The 16,961-nt window shown below is 45.7% G+C and overlaps 1 protein-coding gene across 5 annotated transcripts in view; it reads left to right on the forward strand.

The window, feature by feature from the left end:
* The window catches only part of LOC124058072 (tetratricopeptide repeat protein 28-like), a 165,919-nt gene extending 149,385 nt beyond the window's left edge, over positions 1–16,534 (forward strand). For 4 of the 5 annotated variants that reach the window (XM_046386933.1, XM_046386934.1, XM_046386931.1 and 1 more), the window contains 15 exons: positions 1,972–2,101; positions 2,211–2,429; positions 3,917–4,082; positions 6,089–6,229; positions 9,426–9,570; positions 9,712–9,891; positions 10,047–10,585; positions 10,817–11,064; positions 11,164–11,288; positions 11,390–11,621; positions 11,818–11,894; positions 12,595–12,618; positions 13,461–13,590; positions 13,714–13,821; positions 13,977–16,534. In XM_046386933.1, the coding sequence (XP_046242889.1) occupies positions 1,972–2,101; positions 2,211–2,429; positions 3,917–4,082; positions 6,089–6,229; positions 9,426–9,570; positions 9,712–9,891; positions 10,047–10,585; positions 10,817–11,064; positions 11,164–11,288; positions 11,390–11,621; positions 11,818–11,894; positions 12,595–12,618; positions 13,461–13,590; positions 13,714–13,821; positions 13,977–15,589 (4,077 nt within the window). In that variant the 3' untranslated portion in view covers positions 15,590–16,534. The remainder of the gene's footprint in view (positions 1–1,971; positions 2,102–2,210; positions 2,430–3,916; positions 4,083–6,088; positions 6,230–9,425; positions 9,571–9,711; positions 9,892–10,046; positions 10,586–10,816; positions 11,065–11,163; positions 11,289–11,389; positions 11,622–11,817; positions 11,895–12,594; positions 12,619–13,460; positions 13,591–13,713; positions 13,822–13,976) is intronic. The other variant, XM_046386932.1, reaches the window with a different exon arrangement.
* Positions 16,535–16,961: the final 427 nt, after the last annotated feature.

Below are 16,961 nucleotides of genomic sequence, written 5' to 3' on the forward strand. Positions count from 1 at the left end.
AGACTGGAGCGAGGTGGTGACTAGAGCAGGGGCCCGTGAGTCATGTTGAGGAATTTGTGTTCAGTCGAAGCAAAATATTATTCTAACAAGCCCAATGCAACATATTTTCCGCTGCATGTTTGCTTCCCACGCTTGACCTTAAGACCCTAGTTGTGCATATTAAAATTGTGTTGATCTACAGAGATCCACAGAAGTGTTTTAGATTTTTTTCCCCCTCTATTTCAGCTTCCCAGGGTGAATTGTTGGTGGAAAAGGACACTGTTGTCCTCAGATTATAGATCAAATGCTTATTCATGAGCCAGTTGCGACAGTTGACCTTGGTAAACACCCTGACGCACTTCAGACCTCATTTGTATAGACTTGTATTGAAATTCATAAAGCATCCGTAGGTGTGGAATGAGGGACCTCGACCTCATGTTCCTCATTCTCTGTATATTTAAACCCGATTGTAGTTTAACACCCGAGCTGCGATCCCGGTGTTCACCACTCTCACAGATCCACACAGATTGACGTGCCGTGATTCTAATCAGCTATCTCAGCAGCGCATGCTCCCACTGAGAAGCGCTCACATTCACGTGTAAGAAGAACATGGATCAATAAAGTCATGTTTACCTAAATATCAGCAGTCTATTGTGGATTAAGTTTTTTCCCCCCTCTCTGATATCATCTGTCACAGAGGATGAGAGTTCCTCGGGGAGGTTATTTTACAAAAATCATTAGGGTTGCATCTGTATCAAGCACCGCTCACGTTACCAATTCAGTGTGACACTGACATTCACTTAACATGTCAGATAAAAGCCACGTTGGTGTCAGTGACTGTAAAACATGAGAGTGCTCTCTGAATGCTAAAGAATGGAGCAGATTCTACCTGTACTGCAGCCAAGCGAATCACTGCGGACGCAGCACATTTGGGATTGTTTCCCCTTCATCTGTGCCAGGAAGGGGGTCAGGCCAGAGGAAAGGCGCTGTGAGAAATTAGTTTCACTCTTAAAGGGGATGTCTGCAAGCCTAACAGATTAAACTACAGCAGTCCTCCCATGGTCCTATCGGCAAAATCAGCGAGACTAGCGGCTCTGTCTGCTAGCAGTAATGCAACAGAGCTCACGGATCCTGTGCTGATCTCTGCTCTCCCCCTTCACTCTCTCTGACACACTTTTCCTGCATGACCTTGGGCTGTGCCAGGCGAGCTGCAGCATATGCATGTACGTGTGCTCACCAGAAACCACACCAACAACCCTTTCTCCACTGCAGCTCTTGTATGAGCTGTGGTCAAGCCGAGCGAGCAGAGTGCTTTACCCTCTCTGCTGGCCCCGGACTCCTGCAGAGTGGCTCCATAGCAGCTCCAGTCACCCTACAGGGCGCAGAAATAGGAAATCAATAAAGACTCCCATGAATCAGCACTCCCAGCCTGCTCCGCTTGGCCAGTGTGCAACACTGCTTGCCGCCCCACCTCTCCATTGTCTCTCTCCTTCTCTCAATCCAATGTCTGGCACTGAATAGAAAGGTCCAATAACACAGACAGGTCTATTGAGTTCACACAGCCTTTATTTAGTTGGACGCTGTCTGTCTGAGATGGCCAGGTAATGGTTTAGCTTTTTATTGCCCTTTCCCATGTCCAGGCAAATAAGAGCTGAAAAGAGGTTTACTAGTGTTGGTTGGTGATTCATCAAGATACATTACAGTACTTTCCTCTGTTGAGAGAGAGAAGCAGAATTGGAAGGAAGCAACTCTCATCAGTGATGACCAGTGAGGTTGGATGCTGCCATCTAGTGGCCACAATTATTCTCGTTCTTCAAAAGGCTAATCACTCATGCATAGTCGGGCATCTTCATCCATTTTTATTTGAATGCTTAAATCTTACCATGACTCACCATAGTAAAAGACAGTGACGGTCAGCCTGTTGAGATACATTCAGATATCCAAAAAAGTCTGTTATATTTTCACTAATGTGTGATTGTTGTTTATCCTCAGCTCTATCGAGCATCTGCACTGTTTGAGACCATCCGTCACGAAGCCCAGCACAGCACAGACTACAAACTCTCCCTGTTTGACCTGCAGACCTCCTGCTACCAGGCACTCCAAAGGGTCCTTGTCAGCCTAGGTGTGACACCTCTCATGTCCTCACCGCTGCACACTGACAGGTTTCGTTCATGTATGTGAAATATTTCAGAATTGGCCTGTTAATCAGCATCGGCCTCTGACTACCACAGGTCACCATGATGAGGCTCTGGCAGTAGCAGAGCGGGGTCGCACGCGAGCCTTCGCTGACCTGTTGGTGGAGAGGCAGACGGGCCAGCAGGAGTCGGACCCCTACACCCCAGTGACTGTGGAGCACATTTTGGACACCGTTAACAGCCAGAGGGCCTTGGTGCTTTATTTCTCCATGGCTGCTGGTTACCTGTACAGCTGGCTGCTGGCTCCGGGAGCAGGTAAGAGCTGACTGCCTGCTCGGCCTGCTGCTCACATTGTGAATAGCTTTGTTGGAGTAGTTCCTAATGCTAGATGCCGAAGTGATCTGATGTGTAACTGTAGAGATTAATAAATTACAAAAATATAACACATATGTAGACGTAAGTAGCTCAGATCTTTTCTGTCTGTAGTGAAGAGTTGATATTTTGAAGCTGTAACAGCTACACAGGTGAAAGAACATACACAAAAACAAACACGCACCCTCGCTTGTTCAAATCAAAGCGGATAAAAGGCCTTGAGGCTGTAGCTTGTTTTCAGCTGCGGGGGTAGGAAGGCCGGCGTTAACACCAAGTGTCAGTGCCACCTGCCACTCATCTGTTAGGATTTGCCCCCTGCTTCGCTTCTCACCCCAGAAGGCGTCTGCCAATGAACCATGCTAATTGAAAGCGACGCAGCCAAACAACATCGGCAACATCTTCGCACATGCCAACGGGAAAACACTCAGCTGTTGCTGAGTCTATGTTTCTCGTTTCTGTCTTTGCTTTTATTTTTATTTATCTGGTGGTGCTGCTGTTCAGTTCTTTTTGTTCTTCTCTATTTCTGTTGACACACTGAACAGCACAACATGGGAAGAGAGATTAAAATGAGGCTCGTATATTTGGCTCTCTTCTGCTCTGTGCTGTAAAGAGAGGAAATGGGAGCTGGTGACCCTTGTCCCCTGCCGCCAAGCCTGAACATTTGATCAAAAGCAGCTCCCAGGCACCCAGATGAACTTGACCCCCCAGCACCGCTCATACGAAGGGCAGGAGGAACACTACAGGGACCAGTGGAGATCTTCAAAGTGCCGAACATTGCCTCAGGCTAAGAGGGAGTCACTTGCTCACTAATCGCCTGTCTGTCACTTCCTGGCATTCCCTGGCATCCAGCTGGCACACAAACATGGCCTGCTCTGAGGAGTCTGCCATCACTAAAAAGGGCTACTAAGGTCCTAATTACTTCAGTAGTGCAAATTCTGTGACATTTTATAGCCGTGAAAGTGCACACACATACACATACACCTGAATTGTAGTAGTAGTGCAACATATCCATGCAAGCACATCAAGCACATCCACTTATACAGCCCTGACACACACACACACACACAGCCTGTACTCCCATCTCCCAGTGTGCTCATCCCCGCCCTCCTCTGATGTTCCTGCTCGAAGCTCAGCTCAGCTCTCATGGCGGGCAGCAGATGGCACAGACAGCCTACTCTTATCTTTTATTGAACATTATTTGTTTTATTCATTTTGCTCTGCAGTTGCACTGCTGCACGTGGCCTCACTCGCAACTTTTCAGCTGAAGCGATCTAATATTCCCTCCTGTCGCGAGCGAGTAATACAAACCTGTGAGGGAAAGAGAGGCGTGGAAAATGGTTCCATTTATTTATTTTTTGTTATTAAACTTTCACTTCGTGAACTCCTGAGAGCAGCCAGTCATGTTTTCCCTCTCTTCTCTCTCTCCACAGGCATCCTGAAGTTTCATGAGGTGTACCTCGGTGAGGGCGTGTCCGAAGGAGGGTCAGAGTTCCAGGAAGGAGGCGGCGGCGGCGGCGGGGTGATGAGCAGCTCCTCGTTGGAGCAGCACATCGCCAGTGCCCGCGAGGCTCTGGGAGTGGAGTCTTACTACAGCAGGTGAGGTGTTCACAGCTGCCGCAATGAAATGAAAATCTTTTTCTCTGTTTGTTAGCTCATTATCCCTATCAAAACATACTTATTTAAAAGTAATTTCTGGAATGTTTCCTCAAGCCTTATGCAAGTATTTGCTATCAAATGAGGAAATTCGTGGATTCTGTTGTAGCATGTACAAGATTTTCAAGCTTGAAACCACACTTTAACAGACTTTTAGCGGTCCCTCTGCTACAGCTCATGTAATATACGTCAGGTAATTCAACATTTTTCAACATAACATACTATAACAAGCTATAATTTTTAGGACTTGTTTTTTGTATGTGTTTAGGGGTGTTCAGTCCTAACAAGCTCCATGTCTTTTCATAGCACTCCAAGCTCACTTTTCTGATGTCTGCTATGGTGAATTCAATAATTCAGTAGTTTAGTTGCGCCCATTATTGGTCCAGCAATTACGACTATTTTATTTTTACTAGATACCGAAGAAACACACACATTTTTATACCTATATTTGCCAAAATAACATGTAGCCACTGCTTATTCTTCATGAGATACTTCAAAATCCAGTCCGAATACTGGAAGTCTTAGTTCAACATGACATGATATATCATCAAAAATGGAACCCCAACAAAACACAAAGACTACCACTTAAACTGAAACTTGTCACTTTAATCCCCAGAGTTTAGCTGAGGAGGGTTATTTTATCATTCACAAAGTGTGTGTGTAAAAGAGCATTATTTCAGCCCCACTGCTCCCTGTGATGACAGACCTCCACTACCTTCCTACTTCACTCTCTCCCCAGTGGGAATAAATGAGACGGAATAATGGCTCTTTGTGTGGCCAGACTGTTGACGCCACCTCACAAACACAGAACCTGACAAGTAAAGGAAGAGAGAATGGGGTTTACCCAGAGCATGAGGAAGGAGGTTCGGGTGAAATGTTAGCCTCAGTGGAGTAAAAGTCAAAGAAAGAGGCAGAGGTCGGCGGTTAAAGACGACAGGGAGTTTTGCAGGGCGACTCTGCAGGAGTAGATGGAAAACATGGCGAGGTATATTGACAACTAAAATCACCCACTGACAGCCGTGGGTTTACGCTACGTTTGACGTTAGCATCATCTCTCTAGTTGGTGTTTGATCCATAGTGCCCAGCTGGTCCGCCCAGTGCCAGCCTCCGCCACCCGAGCAGTCTGGCCCTCCTGCCCCATTACCAGCTCATTTACTACTCCAATGGGAAGCTGCACACACGCCACTGCGCCTGGATGGGCACAATATGGCACCACTTACCAGCCCATTCATTGTTCAGAATGGAGAGAAAGGGAGGCAGCTCTCTGAAATGAGTGGAAGGAGAAAATGAATGTGATGGAGCTGAATGAGGAGAGCATATGTGCGTGGAAAGAAATGAGAGAGGGGAGTGAATGAAGCCTTTGTGACAGCAAACATCTTTGTACTAACATGTAGATTTTTTTTGTACTACCATTTTCTTTATCACCCAGCATTTCTTCAGTCCACATTGGTCTGTGAGCGTCTGCACCTCGGGAGAGTGAATCCACAATGAGACACATACTGCAAGGGTTTCAAAAAAGATGGTGGCGGTGCTGGTGGGAGCATAAGATGATGAGAGATCTCATGGTGCGAGTTCACACTCAAGAAGCTGACATAAGAGTTACGAGATATGGGTGCATCAGAGGAGGAGAGGTTCAGGCGTGAGGGGAGAGAGTGGTGGCGAGGTAGTGATGGTGGGATGGGGGGGTGTTCGACTCCCTGCTGACTGGATCAGCATCACCAGCATTATAATGAAAGGATTTAACTCTGCTTACTGTCAGGGTGTTGGACCAAGCCTGGGAAATTAGGCCAAGCATGTGTGGGTTGAATAGTGTGTGTATCGGACGGATCAGGAGTGTGTGTAGTTGATTAATCCGCGGAGAAACAATGTAAGTATGCGTATTGTCTACTTTGCCCAAGTGCCTTCTTCTTGCCAACATTTCAGTGACTCCGTCTCTCTCTCTCTTTCAGAGGGTGTTCGAGCAGTGAGACAGAGAGCGAGGCGGGAGATTTGTTGGACCAACAATTTGAGGAGCTCAACAACAAGCTTAACTCAGTCACTGATCCAACAGGCTTCCTACGCATGGTGTCCAGGAACAACCTGTTCAACAGGTACGAGATTTCCCACAAATGACCTCGATGTCCCTGGGCTGTCACTGAGAGACAGCTGCAATCAACAAGCGCTGCTTAAACCCACTTTTCCACAAAAAAAAGAAAAAGATTAAAAATATCTGCTTGGGTAAGGAGATTCATGGGTATTGTGGCTCATCTGTGAAAGGAGTCTTTTCTCCATTGTTTAGCCAGCTCAGAGACAGCATGTGAATCCTCCTTATTAAATAGACTGAGTAGAGCCAAGCTGCTAAAGCCCTTGTGTGTGTGTGTGTGTGTGTGTGTGTGTGTGTGCCAGACACAGACACTGATGTGGTTTTAAGATGTTGGCCCTGTTTGTGTTTGTTGTTTGATTTTTTAGTCAGGCTGCCAGTGGCTCGTTCAGAGTGTTTTTCTTTAAACGACTGTGCAAAGTATTCATTTACATTTTGCCGATTGGTAAAGCGTACAAACAGAGTGTGTACGTGTGTGTGCAGATGTGTGTGTCTGGGTCATATTTCCCTGTCCTCGTCCACAGTTGAGCTGCTCTTTGATGAGAGGGTGATTCCAGCTTTAATTGAGTCTCGGTGCTCATTAAGCTCCTTTAATGGGCTGCCGGTAATAATCCGCTCATTCTTTTGGGCCTCAAAAACTCTGAATTATAAAGCTCCTCACGCTTAGGAGCCTATCGTCTATCACATTGTTAAGGCAAGAGAAAATGAAACTTTCACACATCTTGGGGTTTGGTTTCATATAATGTACATGTATGTGCTCTTCAAGAGCTCTCTTTGACTTTGCTTTCCCTTATCATTTTTCAGTAACATGTAAAATTTCGGCTATTAGTGATATCTATTTCCACAATGACTCAAAAATATAATAAACTGTAATGAATGACATTTAAATTGAAATCCCTACAAGAACACTACACTCAAAAGTAAAAGACCTGTGCTCCTTGATGTGATTGTCATTTGGTATCACCATCAATTGCCCTATTTTAACACAGCGATCTAATCTTCACCAGGGAGCTTGGAAGGATTACTATGCGAAGGTGATAATCAAAGTCTCTTCGTGTCTAATCCCCCCAGTGTGTAATTGAATACATTTTTATGCTGGATGATAGCATAATGAGATTGTTTGAGGTGAAAACTCGATGAAGTTGTCTGTAAAAAAAGCAGTTAACACTGGTAGAACTGGACGCATCGCAAGTGTGGCCACTGGCTGAAACAATAGTTTATATCACTGCTAGAAAGTAGGTCAAAATGACAAGGTTACGTGTGTTACAGACGCTAAGTATGTAGCACCTCTCAGACTACATGTAAAGGTGTCTTTCAACTGCAGCCCAAATTAGGCAACTACTGAAAGCGGTCGTCCACTTCAGTCTCGCCGCTTTTAGTCTTCTCTTTTCAGTGCATCGCTCCACACTTGACACTCACCTTCTCTTGGCTTATCCTGGGCCTTCTCTCTCATTCTTCCTGTCAGGCTGACAAACGATTGTTTGCTTTCCCATGGAGGCTCATGCCAAGGCCCGGGAGAGAGAGACAGAGTGTTGGGAGGCTGGAGGGAAGCCAGCGGCCTGGGGCTACCAGAAGGGCAGGATAGATGTCTGTTGGCTGGTGCCCGGAAGAAACTCTGCCCGGTGGAACAGATGGAGACTAGTGACAAGTGCAAGCATAAAACTCGGCCCTGTGTGCCTACAGCACCAGAGGCTTCTAACCCCACGGCCACCATTAGCACGGCCCTTAGTTTGTTGTGTGTCTCCGCCTGAGCTGTCACTCCTGTCGCAAAGTAGACATGCCTCTAACACACAGGACTGTGAAGCAGTCAGTGTGAGCGCATTACTCACAGTCTCATTTTTCATTAACAGGAAGCTCTGAGCTTTGACTGTATGTAGAGCAGGTCTGTGTGAAGGTGGGAGGAGCCCAGTTCTCCCAGAGATTCTAGCAAGCTGATCACGTTCAAGGCTACTTCATGTATCTGCATGCTCTATCACAGTGCAATAGTGCCATCTGGTGGAGCTTTACATATTGGCAGAATATTTTCAGTGACATGTCTTCTGTGAAATTATAAATGTGTGTTCACTGAAGGATTACAGCACATCATGAAGGAGATCCAGTTTGGCCTGCCATCATCTGCCTCTTATTCGTTGTGACTTAGATCTGGCAGAGAGCATGTTGGGAAAAGAACAGATGAGCACTGGATCCCTCTCTACTGCTGCAGCTTTGTTCTCACACAAACCTCACACAAACTCCCAGAAAGTACAGTCATATCTGATGTAACACTATGCTGCAAGTTGGTCATGGAGCTCGTCAGCTGCATTCCCAGAACATCTGCAAAGCTCATTAATTACAGCAAGATGGTTTAATGTTAAAGGATCACTGCGAGATCCCTGTTTATGTGCAGGATTATTACAGTGGTTTTGAAATTTGATTTTTTTTTTTGAAAATTGAATTACAGGTTGTATTTTTTTTTTGAGAGAGAGTATAATACAGCATTTTAGAATAGTGTCATATTTCTCCTAACATGAATGTTGACTAAAGGACACCCATGGGAATTCAAACATGGCACTCTGGATTTTATTTGCCCTGACCGTCACATTTTCAGTCAAAGGCAGCATTCTCTGTCACGAGTGTAAGCAATTCTAAATTCTGGCCTTTGTGGGCTCTTCCTGTTGTGTGGAGGAAAACTGGCTGCTATAGCAAAACCTGTTACTGTCAGTCCAAACTCCGCTTTAGTCAGACCTGGTGGCAGTAGAGATTTGTGCCCTAACAGACATACTTGTGGGGGATTCTGGTAGAGGCTGTTTAAGCCACCCTTCAAGGTTTTCTAGTATCACCTTTCAAAAAGGCAGCACCATGGGACATCCCACAGATCATGGAGCAATGTACCCACCTGTCTGTTGCATGTCCAGCATTTACTGTCCAAAGCCCATTTCTAACATTTTCGGGAGTATAAAAAAATAAAAAAGGGAGTTTTGCAATAAAATCTATTTTATGATGTATAAACTCAGATCCCTTCTAGCCCCAACCAGCATTTGCATCACATCCTTCCTTGAGTCTTTCCTAATCTTGCTACAGAGATCCTTTTGCCGTATCAGTCTCAAGTTCTTCATTTTGTAAAGAAAAAAAAGGCTTGTTGTCCATGCATATATTTTCTCAGCTGACTGTAAGTGAGTGTGATGTACAAACTGAAAGCAGCATTTTTTTGTGTTGTGTTTGTGCAGGAGTTGCCAAAGTATGACCAGCCTGTTCAGTAACACCATGTCACCTGCCAAAGATGGTAACTCTTCCCTGCCTCGTCGCTCCAGCAACCTTGGAAAGCCTCCGCTGAGAGCTCTTTATGATTTGCTCATTGCGCCGATGGAGGGGGTGAGAACTGCTTCTATGGGTCTGTTGATGTAGTCGTGTAGTAAAAACAGGATCACAACAGAAAATGCAATTGTAAGGAATAGAAGACTGAAACTGAATGAGGTTTAGTATTCGTGCAAAATCATATATCTTTTTTGACAGGGCTTGATGCACTCCAGTGGGCCTGTTGGCAGACACAGACAGCTGGTGATGGTGCTGGAGGGAGAACTTTACCTCATTCCATTCGCTTTGCTAAAAGGAAGCTCTTCTAATGAATACTTGTATGAGCGCTTCAGCCTCATCGCTGTTCCCTCCATCCAGGGCCTTGGATCCAGTGCAAAGGTTGAACTTCTCATTCATTAATGAAAAATAATGACACATTTGAAGCTATAAAAACATTTATGGTCACGAGGTCAAGATCCTATGAAGTTATCTCATGTACTGCCGTACTGCTGTTCTTAGACTGTAGAGCAATAATTTAACCCGTGTGCTCCCAGGCTCACTCCAGACGCCCTGGACCAGCTCCGTGCGGTGGTGTCTCTATGGCAGCGGTGGTGGGGAACCCTAAACTGCCCTCACCTGTGATGGACCGCTGGCTGTGGGGACCCATGTCCTCCGCAGAGGAGGAGGCCCAAATGGTGGCAGAGCTGCTGGGCTGCCAACCCTTGTCTGGCTCTGCTGCCACCAAGGAAAGGGTGATGAGTGCCCTCACGCAGGCCGAGTGTGCCCACTTTGCCACCCACATTTCCTGGAAATTGGCAGCTCTGGTGCTCACCCCGAACCCAGAGGGCGTACCCGGTGGGGCAAGTGCCAGTGTGGGAACAGTGGGAAGAGGTGCAGGGGGGAGGAGAGGCAGCAGCAGTCGGGGCAGGAAGGGCTCTGTTGGAAGCGGCTACACCATCCCAGAGTCTCTCCACATGCAGGATGACGGCAGTGACGTGGAGAGCATCTGTGACAGCCCGCCCCTCCAGGAGTTCCTGCTCACTGCTGCTGATATATTGGACCTGAGGTTGCCTCTCAAGCTTGTGGTGCTCGGGTAGGTTGGCTGATTAAGTAGAACCGGACTTTATTTTGATTGAGTTACAGACATGAAAGGAATTACATACAATACAGTATTCTGAAAGAAGTTTTAATGTAACTGACCAGAAAGAGAGAACACAACCTAGAAAGATAATGAAAGCAAAAATGCTTGAAATGTTATACTATTTAATATTTTATATTTTCCAATTCAGTTCAGTGATGTGCTTGTGTGTCATTGTGGTTACAGGTCATACCAGGAGTCCAGCAGCAAAGTGACAGCAGATGGTGTTGTGGGATTGACCAGGGCCTTTCTGGCAGCTGGCGCTCAGTGTACTCTCGTGTCCTTGTGGCCTGTCCCTGTTGCAGCCTCCAAAGTTTTTGTCCATGCCTTCTACACTGCCCTGCTTAATGGGACCAAGGCGAGTGCAGCACTGGCAGATGCCATGAAAACTGTCCAGAGCAGCAAGCAGTACTCACATCCCTCCAACTGGGCAGGTTAGAGCTGTCATCCACTTACGTTTTAATTCTGTGCTCCCACAACAAATATAGATGACCTAGTAATGGACCTCTTTCTTCTGCATTTTCTCTGTCCAGGATACATGCTGATTGGCAATGATGTCAAGCTTAACAGCCCATCTTCCCTCATTGGCCAAGCTTTGGCAGAGATTCTACAGTATCCAGATCGAGCACGTGATGCTCTGAGAGTTTTACTCCACCTGGTGAGAAGTGGATACACACACACACACACACAAGGACTTTCTATGCAAAATGCATAAAGACATACGACAGTACTTAAGCTACGCTTCCCTGGTCTTTGCAGGTGGAGAAGTCTCTTCAGAGGATACAGAACGGTCAGCGAAACTCTATGTATACATCCCAGCAAAGTGTGGAGAACAAGGTGGGAGGTGTTCCTGGCTGGCAGGCCCTGCTGACAGCTGTGGGCTTCCGTCTTGACTCTGCAGGCCCTGGTATTCCTGCCGCTGTCTTCTTTCCCACTGCTGATCCAGGAGACAGGCTCCAGCAGTGCAGCACCACTTTACAGTCACTACTAGGTATGCTGATTTGTTGGTTGTGTATTTTATTATGTATTGTTGTTTTCCACATGCAGCACGTTCTGACCTTTGTATTTCTAACATTTCATATCACTCCATAAATCACCTGTTTAGTCACATTACTACATAGTTTGGGTTATAAAGAACGTGCCTTGTGTATGAATAATGAGGAACTTCCTTTGATCCCATCCCTCAGGGCTGCCGCCGCCGGCTCTCCAGGCTTTGTGCAAACTCATCACAGCTTCAGAGGCAGGAGAGCAGCTCATCAACCGGGTAGGCCCCTGCAGCTCTGAACAACTGCTGCTGGATTTTTAAAAATAATGCACCAGCTAGCAAATTCATCTTTGGCTCAAATGACATACACCATTGCGATTACTTACTGTGACTTACAGTCCCTCCCACTTTCTCTGAGGTTTTTACACACCTCTGTGCCACGAGGGTCTCTCTGAAAGAGAATTTCAGGGATATGTCATTGCATAACGTAGTTACATCAGGTTTGGGTACACACTAACACACTTGCAACTCAGGCTGCAGCTAAATCTCTACTGAAATGCTACACAGAAGCCTAACAAGCAGCCGTTCAAGTACAAAGGCTTAACTTCAGTGTGAGTTTTGTTCTCTCCTCGTGACACCAGAGAATTAATTTTACGTACTCTGCACAGGTTTATCCCTGTTGTATATGTAACATGTGGCTGTCACATGCTTTGAGTGAAAGACTATACAGTTAGTTGGTGATTAACAGTATTGTCACCTCATGCTGCTAATACTGGTGTCAGTGCACAAAACGTGAAACATGCTCAGCCTAATCTATGTATGGTGATTGCATCAAACACTACAGGATATGAAACACTTCTGTTACTTGTTGCTGTTATTCTTCTTGTTGACCTGAACCCTTGTACCCTTTGTGAATGGCCTGTGTGCATGCAATTAAATGCCTATTCTCTCTCCCCTGCCCCTAACGTGCGGTCTGAAGGCTGTTAAAAATATGGTGGCGATGGTAAGTGTGCCTTCACTTACCTGCACTCCATCCCAGTCTGCCCTGTTCCCCCACGCTCCACTTCCTGTCCTGCCAAACTGTCTAAAACTCTGCCTCCTTCTGTAGAAACTGCATGACAATTTAATAATCACTTCTGTTCTTTTCACGCTGTTTGGCATTTGCATGCATTAAGTGCAGTTGAGCAAACACTTGCTCTGTTGTCTCGTTTAGAATTTTTCCATTGCTAGTTCCTGCAGTCAGATCGTTGAGTATTTAAGGATTTAAGTATTCCTCAAACAAGTTCATTGCAGGTCCAAAGGAATACTTCATGGTGGTGAAAGGGATAAAGCTATAATGTAAAAACAAACCTCTCATGATCATGAAAAGTGAGGCAAATAGACGAGGTATGGTTTTATTTTCTGCACAGTTACGTCAAGCTTACAAAGGTGTCTCTGTTCTAAGCCAAGTAATCCCCAAACAAAACAGGCAAGTGTGCTCCCAGGGCACGTGGAAGTCCCACAGAACTGAGACCCTTGCAGCTTTGCACATAGTCTGTTAACCCTGAGTGCTCATGCAGAGAGCTCAAGCATTCATTCAGAATCATACATGCTCCAGGAAATCTTTTTACAGCAGTCCCACAACAAGATGAAGTTGTCATTAGATCAAATAGATGAAAAAGGAATATTCAATTAATTGAGAGCAATTAACTATACATATATGCACTCTGATGATTTAAGCGCTAACAGATTGTTTGATTACATAAGTGCATTTTAACCATTTATTATTATTATTTTTAACTGCATCTCCAGTAGAACTAACCACTGCCTCTTTCCCCTGTTTGTCTTCTCCCTCTTCTTCTTCAGCTCCACCAGGTGCTAGTCCAACTCCAGACAGGAGAGAAAGAACAGGATTTCTCTCTCCTGCCCATTCAGGTGTCCATTAGCGTGCAGCTATGGAGACTGCCAGGATGCCATGAATTTCTGGCTGCTCTTGGTGAGTCAGTTGTTACCTAAGAAAACTGTATTTCTTGTCCTTTACAACATCTTATCTGTGTAGTCACAGACACAAAGCTGAATTTATAAATTACAGCTCTTGTCCTTTTGTGTGTGTGTGCAGGATTTGACTTATGTGAGGTCGGCCAAGAAGAAGTGGTGCTAAAGACAGGCAAGCTAGCCAACCGCCGCACCTTGCACTTTGCTCTCCAGTCCCTACTGGCACTGTTTGGTAAGTACACTTATTTTCTCTTGGTCCTTGTATCATTTCTGTCCTTTTTCAATTTTTCAGTTATTTCACTGCACATCGGAATCATCTTGAATATACATTTAACCCTTTTTGTGATCCAGGTATCACATTTTTCCTTTTCTCTTCTCTTTCTTCAGACTCCACAGAATTGCCGAAGCGTCTGAGCTTGGACAGCTCATCTTCCCTCGAGTCTCTAGCTTCAGCCCAGTCTGTGTCCAACCCTCTGCCCATGGGATACTCAAGCCTCCCCTACTCTCCACCTTGCCTGGACAATCAGGCATCAGATGCCATCTCTGTCTACAGCCTCAGCTCTGTAGCCTCCTCCATGAGCTTTGCTTCCAAGTCAGATTGTGATTTCCTTGGTCATCGGCAACGCAGTGGGGCCACGGCACACTATTCTGTCCACAAACACCCTCATGTTCCCCGTAGTCGCTCCTCTCCTCATGGGGCAGCTGCTGCTGTGGCAGGAGCCCGAGGGGACGAGGAGGAATATGAGGGCTTTTCCATCATCAGCAGCGAGCCGCTAGGAAGTCACTGTGACTCTCTGCCTCTGCCACCAGGCCACGGCCAGCGCCATCACCGTGGAGGCAGGGGGGTTGTTGGTGGGTCCAATACAGGAGCAGGGAGAGGTTACACTGTATCAGTATCATCAAGGGGCAGTGTCAGCACCCCTACATCCCCTGTCAAAACATGCCTGGTGCCCAGCCCAAACTCACCTTTCCAAAAGGTGGGTAAGGTGAGCAGCTCAGATACAGGTGAATCTGACCAGTCCAGTACTGAGACGGACAGTACTGTCAAGTCTCAGGAAGAAAAAACTGTCCCTCTGGATCCTCAGGAGCTTGCCCAGAAGATTTTGGAGGAGACCCAGAGCCATCTACGGGCTGTGGGCAGTCTTCAGCGGGCTGGGGCAGAGAGTGGGACAGCTGGAGGATCCTCAGCTCGGAGCAGTGCCTTCCGCTCCTCTGAAACGAGTGCATTCAGCCGTCCTAACAGCAGTGCTAGTGGCCGAGCTCAGTCCTCCCCAAGACCTAAACCGCCCTCTCGTTCCTCTTCACTGCAGAAGGTAAGCTCTGGCTACAATAGTCCTGCAGTCTCTGAGTCTTCCCAAAAGGAGGGTAGCCATCCTTCGCCCACTCTGGACAGCCATTCACAGTTCAAATTAAAGTACCCAAGCTCCCCATACAGTGGCCACATATCTCGGTCCCCGAGTAATGTGTCTCCCAGTTCTGGTCACCAGTCCCCAGCTGGTAGTGCTCCATCCCCTGCCCTGTCCTACTCCTCTACTGGCTCTGCCTGCTCTACATCAGCTGACGCCCCAGACTTGGACCGGCTAAGAAGGGGAGTGATTGATGAAAAAGTCCAAGCTATCCACAATCTGAAGACCTTTTGGGCTAATGCTGCAGCCCAGCAACAGCAACATCTAGGTCCTGTCAAAGCCATCCACAGCAGTCCTGGACCCCTTGCCTCTGACAGTAGGGATGTACTGAGCCTTCTGAACCTCTCCCCACGCCATTGTTCCCCTCATGATACCCAAGACAGCCTGGAACTGCGGGAGCTCGGACTGCAGTCATTCGACAGGAGGAGCAAGAACTCTTCCAATGGACATCACTGCTCCAACCCCAGAAAAGTGTCCCCATCTCCTACTATTTCCACAAGCAGTAGCCCTGGTGCTCGTTCTATCCGACTACCTGCCGGCAATGGATACAAGTTCCTGTCGCCTGGAAGATTTTTCCCTTCTTCTAAATGCTGAGACATTTAAAACGCTCCCATACTTTAACCTATCATTTACTATCCTGTGTGCTGGAGGAGCGCGGCACTTTTGAGGACCTCTATTGGTCCACCAGTGAAAAGGATTTGAGTGGTCAGTGAGTGTAATCCTGCAGAGGCACATGAAGGCTTTGGAGAGTGTCTTGTCTTTGTGCCCGTAACACTGTAAATGGCAATGAGAAATACTCAACGACCTGATACTGTGTTTGTGTGTAACTGTGTGTCAGGTAGATGTAAATGCCATTTGGTATGTTTCCCCAAAACTTTGCTGTTTGTGTGGGCCAAGATACAACAGCTATGACTGATTTCCTCCATTCTGTTTTTTTTTTTTTTTGTTTGTTTTTAAATTTAATGGTTATTGTTATTATTGTTTGTTATTGTTATTAATATTATAATAATAATTATTATGTTTTGTAAATTAATTCCAGTGTTTCACAATCAGTATTAAGCGTTTTTATATTATTAAAAAAGTGAACAAACCTGTACCATGTAAAGATGGATAGAGTGAAAAAAAAGATTTAATATTTTTTATTGAAATCAAAGGGGCATTTTGCCTGATTTCTTTGTGAATTGAGTGTCTGCTCTGAAGCATGGATCTCTTGCTATTCAATGTTAAGTACCATGTATGACTTTTTAGCCCATGATTTTTTGAGATTAAAGGTTTCATGACAACCATCTGTCATTTATCAGTAAACTGTTTCAATAAAAAAAAAATGTCATGTTTGCTTTCTGGTATTCCTAACTTTCCTGTATGTCAATATATACGTAGACCTGAGGAGGAAAAACACTCTTTACTTGAGCTACTAACAGTTAATGTCCAAACTAGATGAAATTAACAGTCCACTAGGTTCTGCCTCTATGGTGATGACACTGTCCATTTTAGTGGACATTAGTTGTACCAACTAGGCCAATGGTTCCCAACCTTCACATTAAGGATCCTAAAGTGAAACAAATTATACCATTATTTCACTATTTCACTATTTGACGAGTCTCAGGGTCATCCATCTGATAAAATGTTTGAGTTTGGATGTTTTATCACAAAAAAGGTGTGTGGAACCCATGACCGAAAATTAGATATTAAGGCATTATGTGTTATGGATGGATAATTATAATTATAAAATATGATTATGGATGGAATTCTCCATTTTGCTGGTGACTCCCTGGCACCTCCTCAACGACTCCAGAGGATCCTCAGACCCCACTTTGAAAAACACTGCAGTAGGCCACAGCTAGGCTTCGTTTTAAGGGGTGACGGCAAAAAAATAAAATAATAAATGAATAAATCCACAACTTAGAGATCTAAAGTACATGATACACAATAGATGCACCCAATGCTAAACACTTAAGGACACCTC

This window comes from Scatophagus argus, chromosome 4 (genome assembly GCF_020382885.2).
Source record: "Scatophagus argus isolate fScaArg1 chromosome 4, fScaArg1.pri, whole genome shotgun sequence".
NCBI lineage: Eukaryota > Metazoa > Chordata > Actinopteri > Scatophagidae > Scatophagus > Scatophagus argus.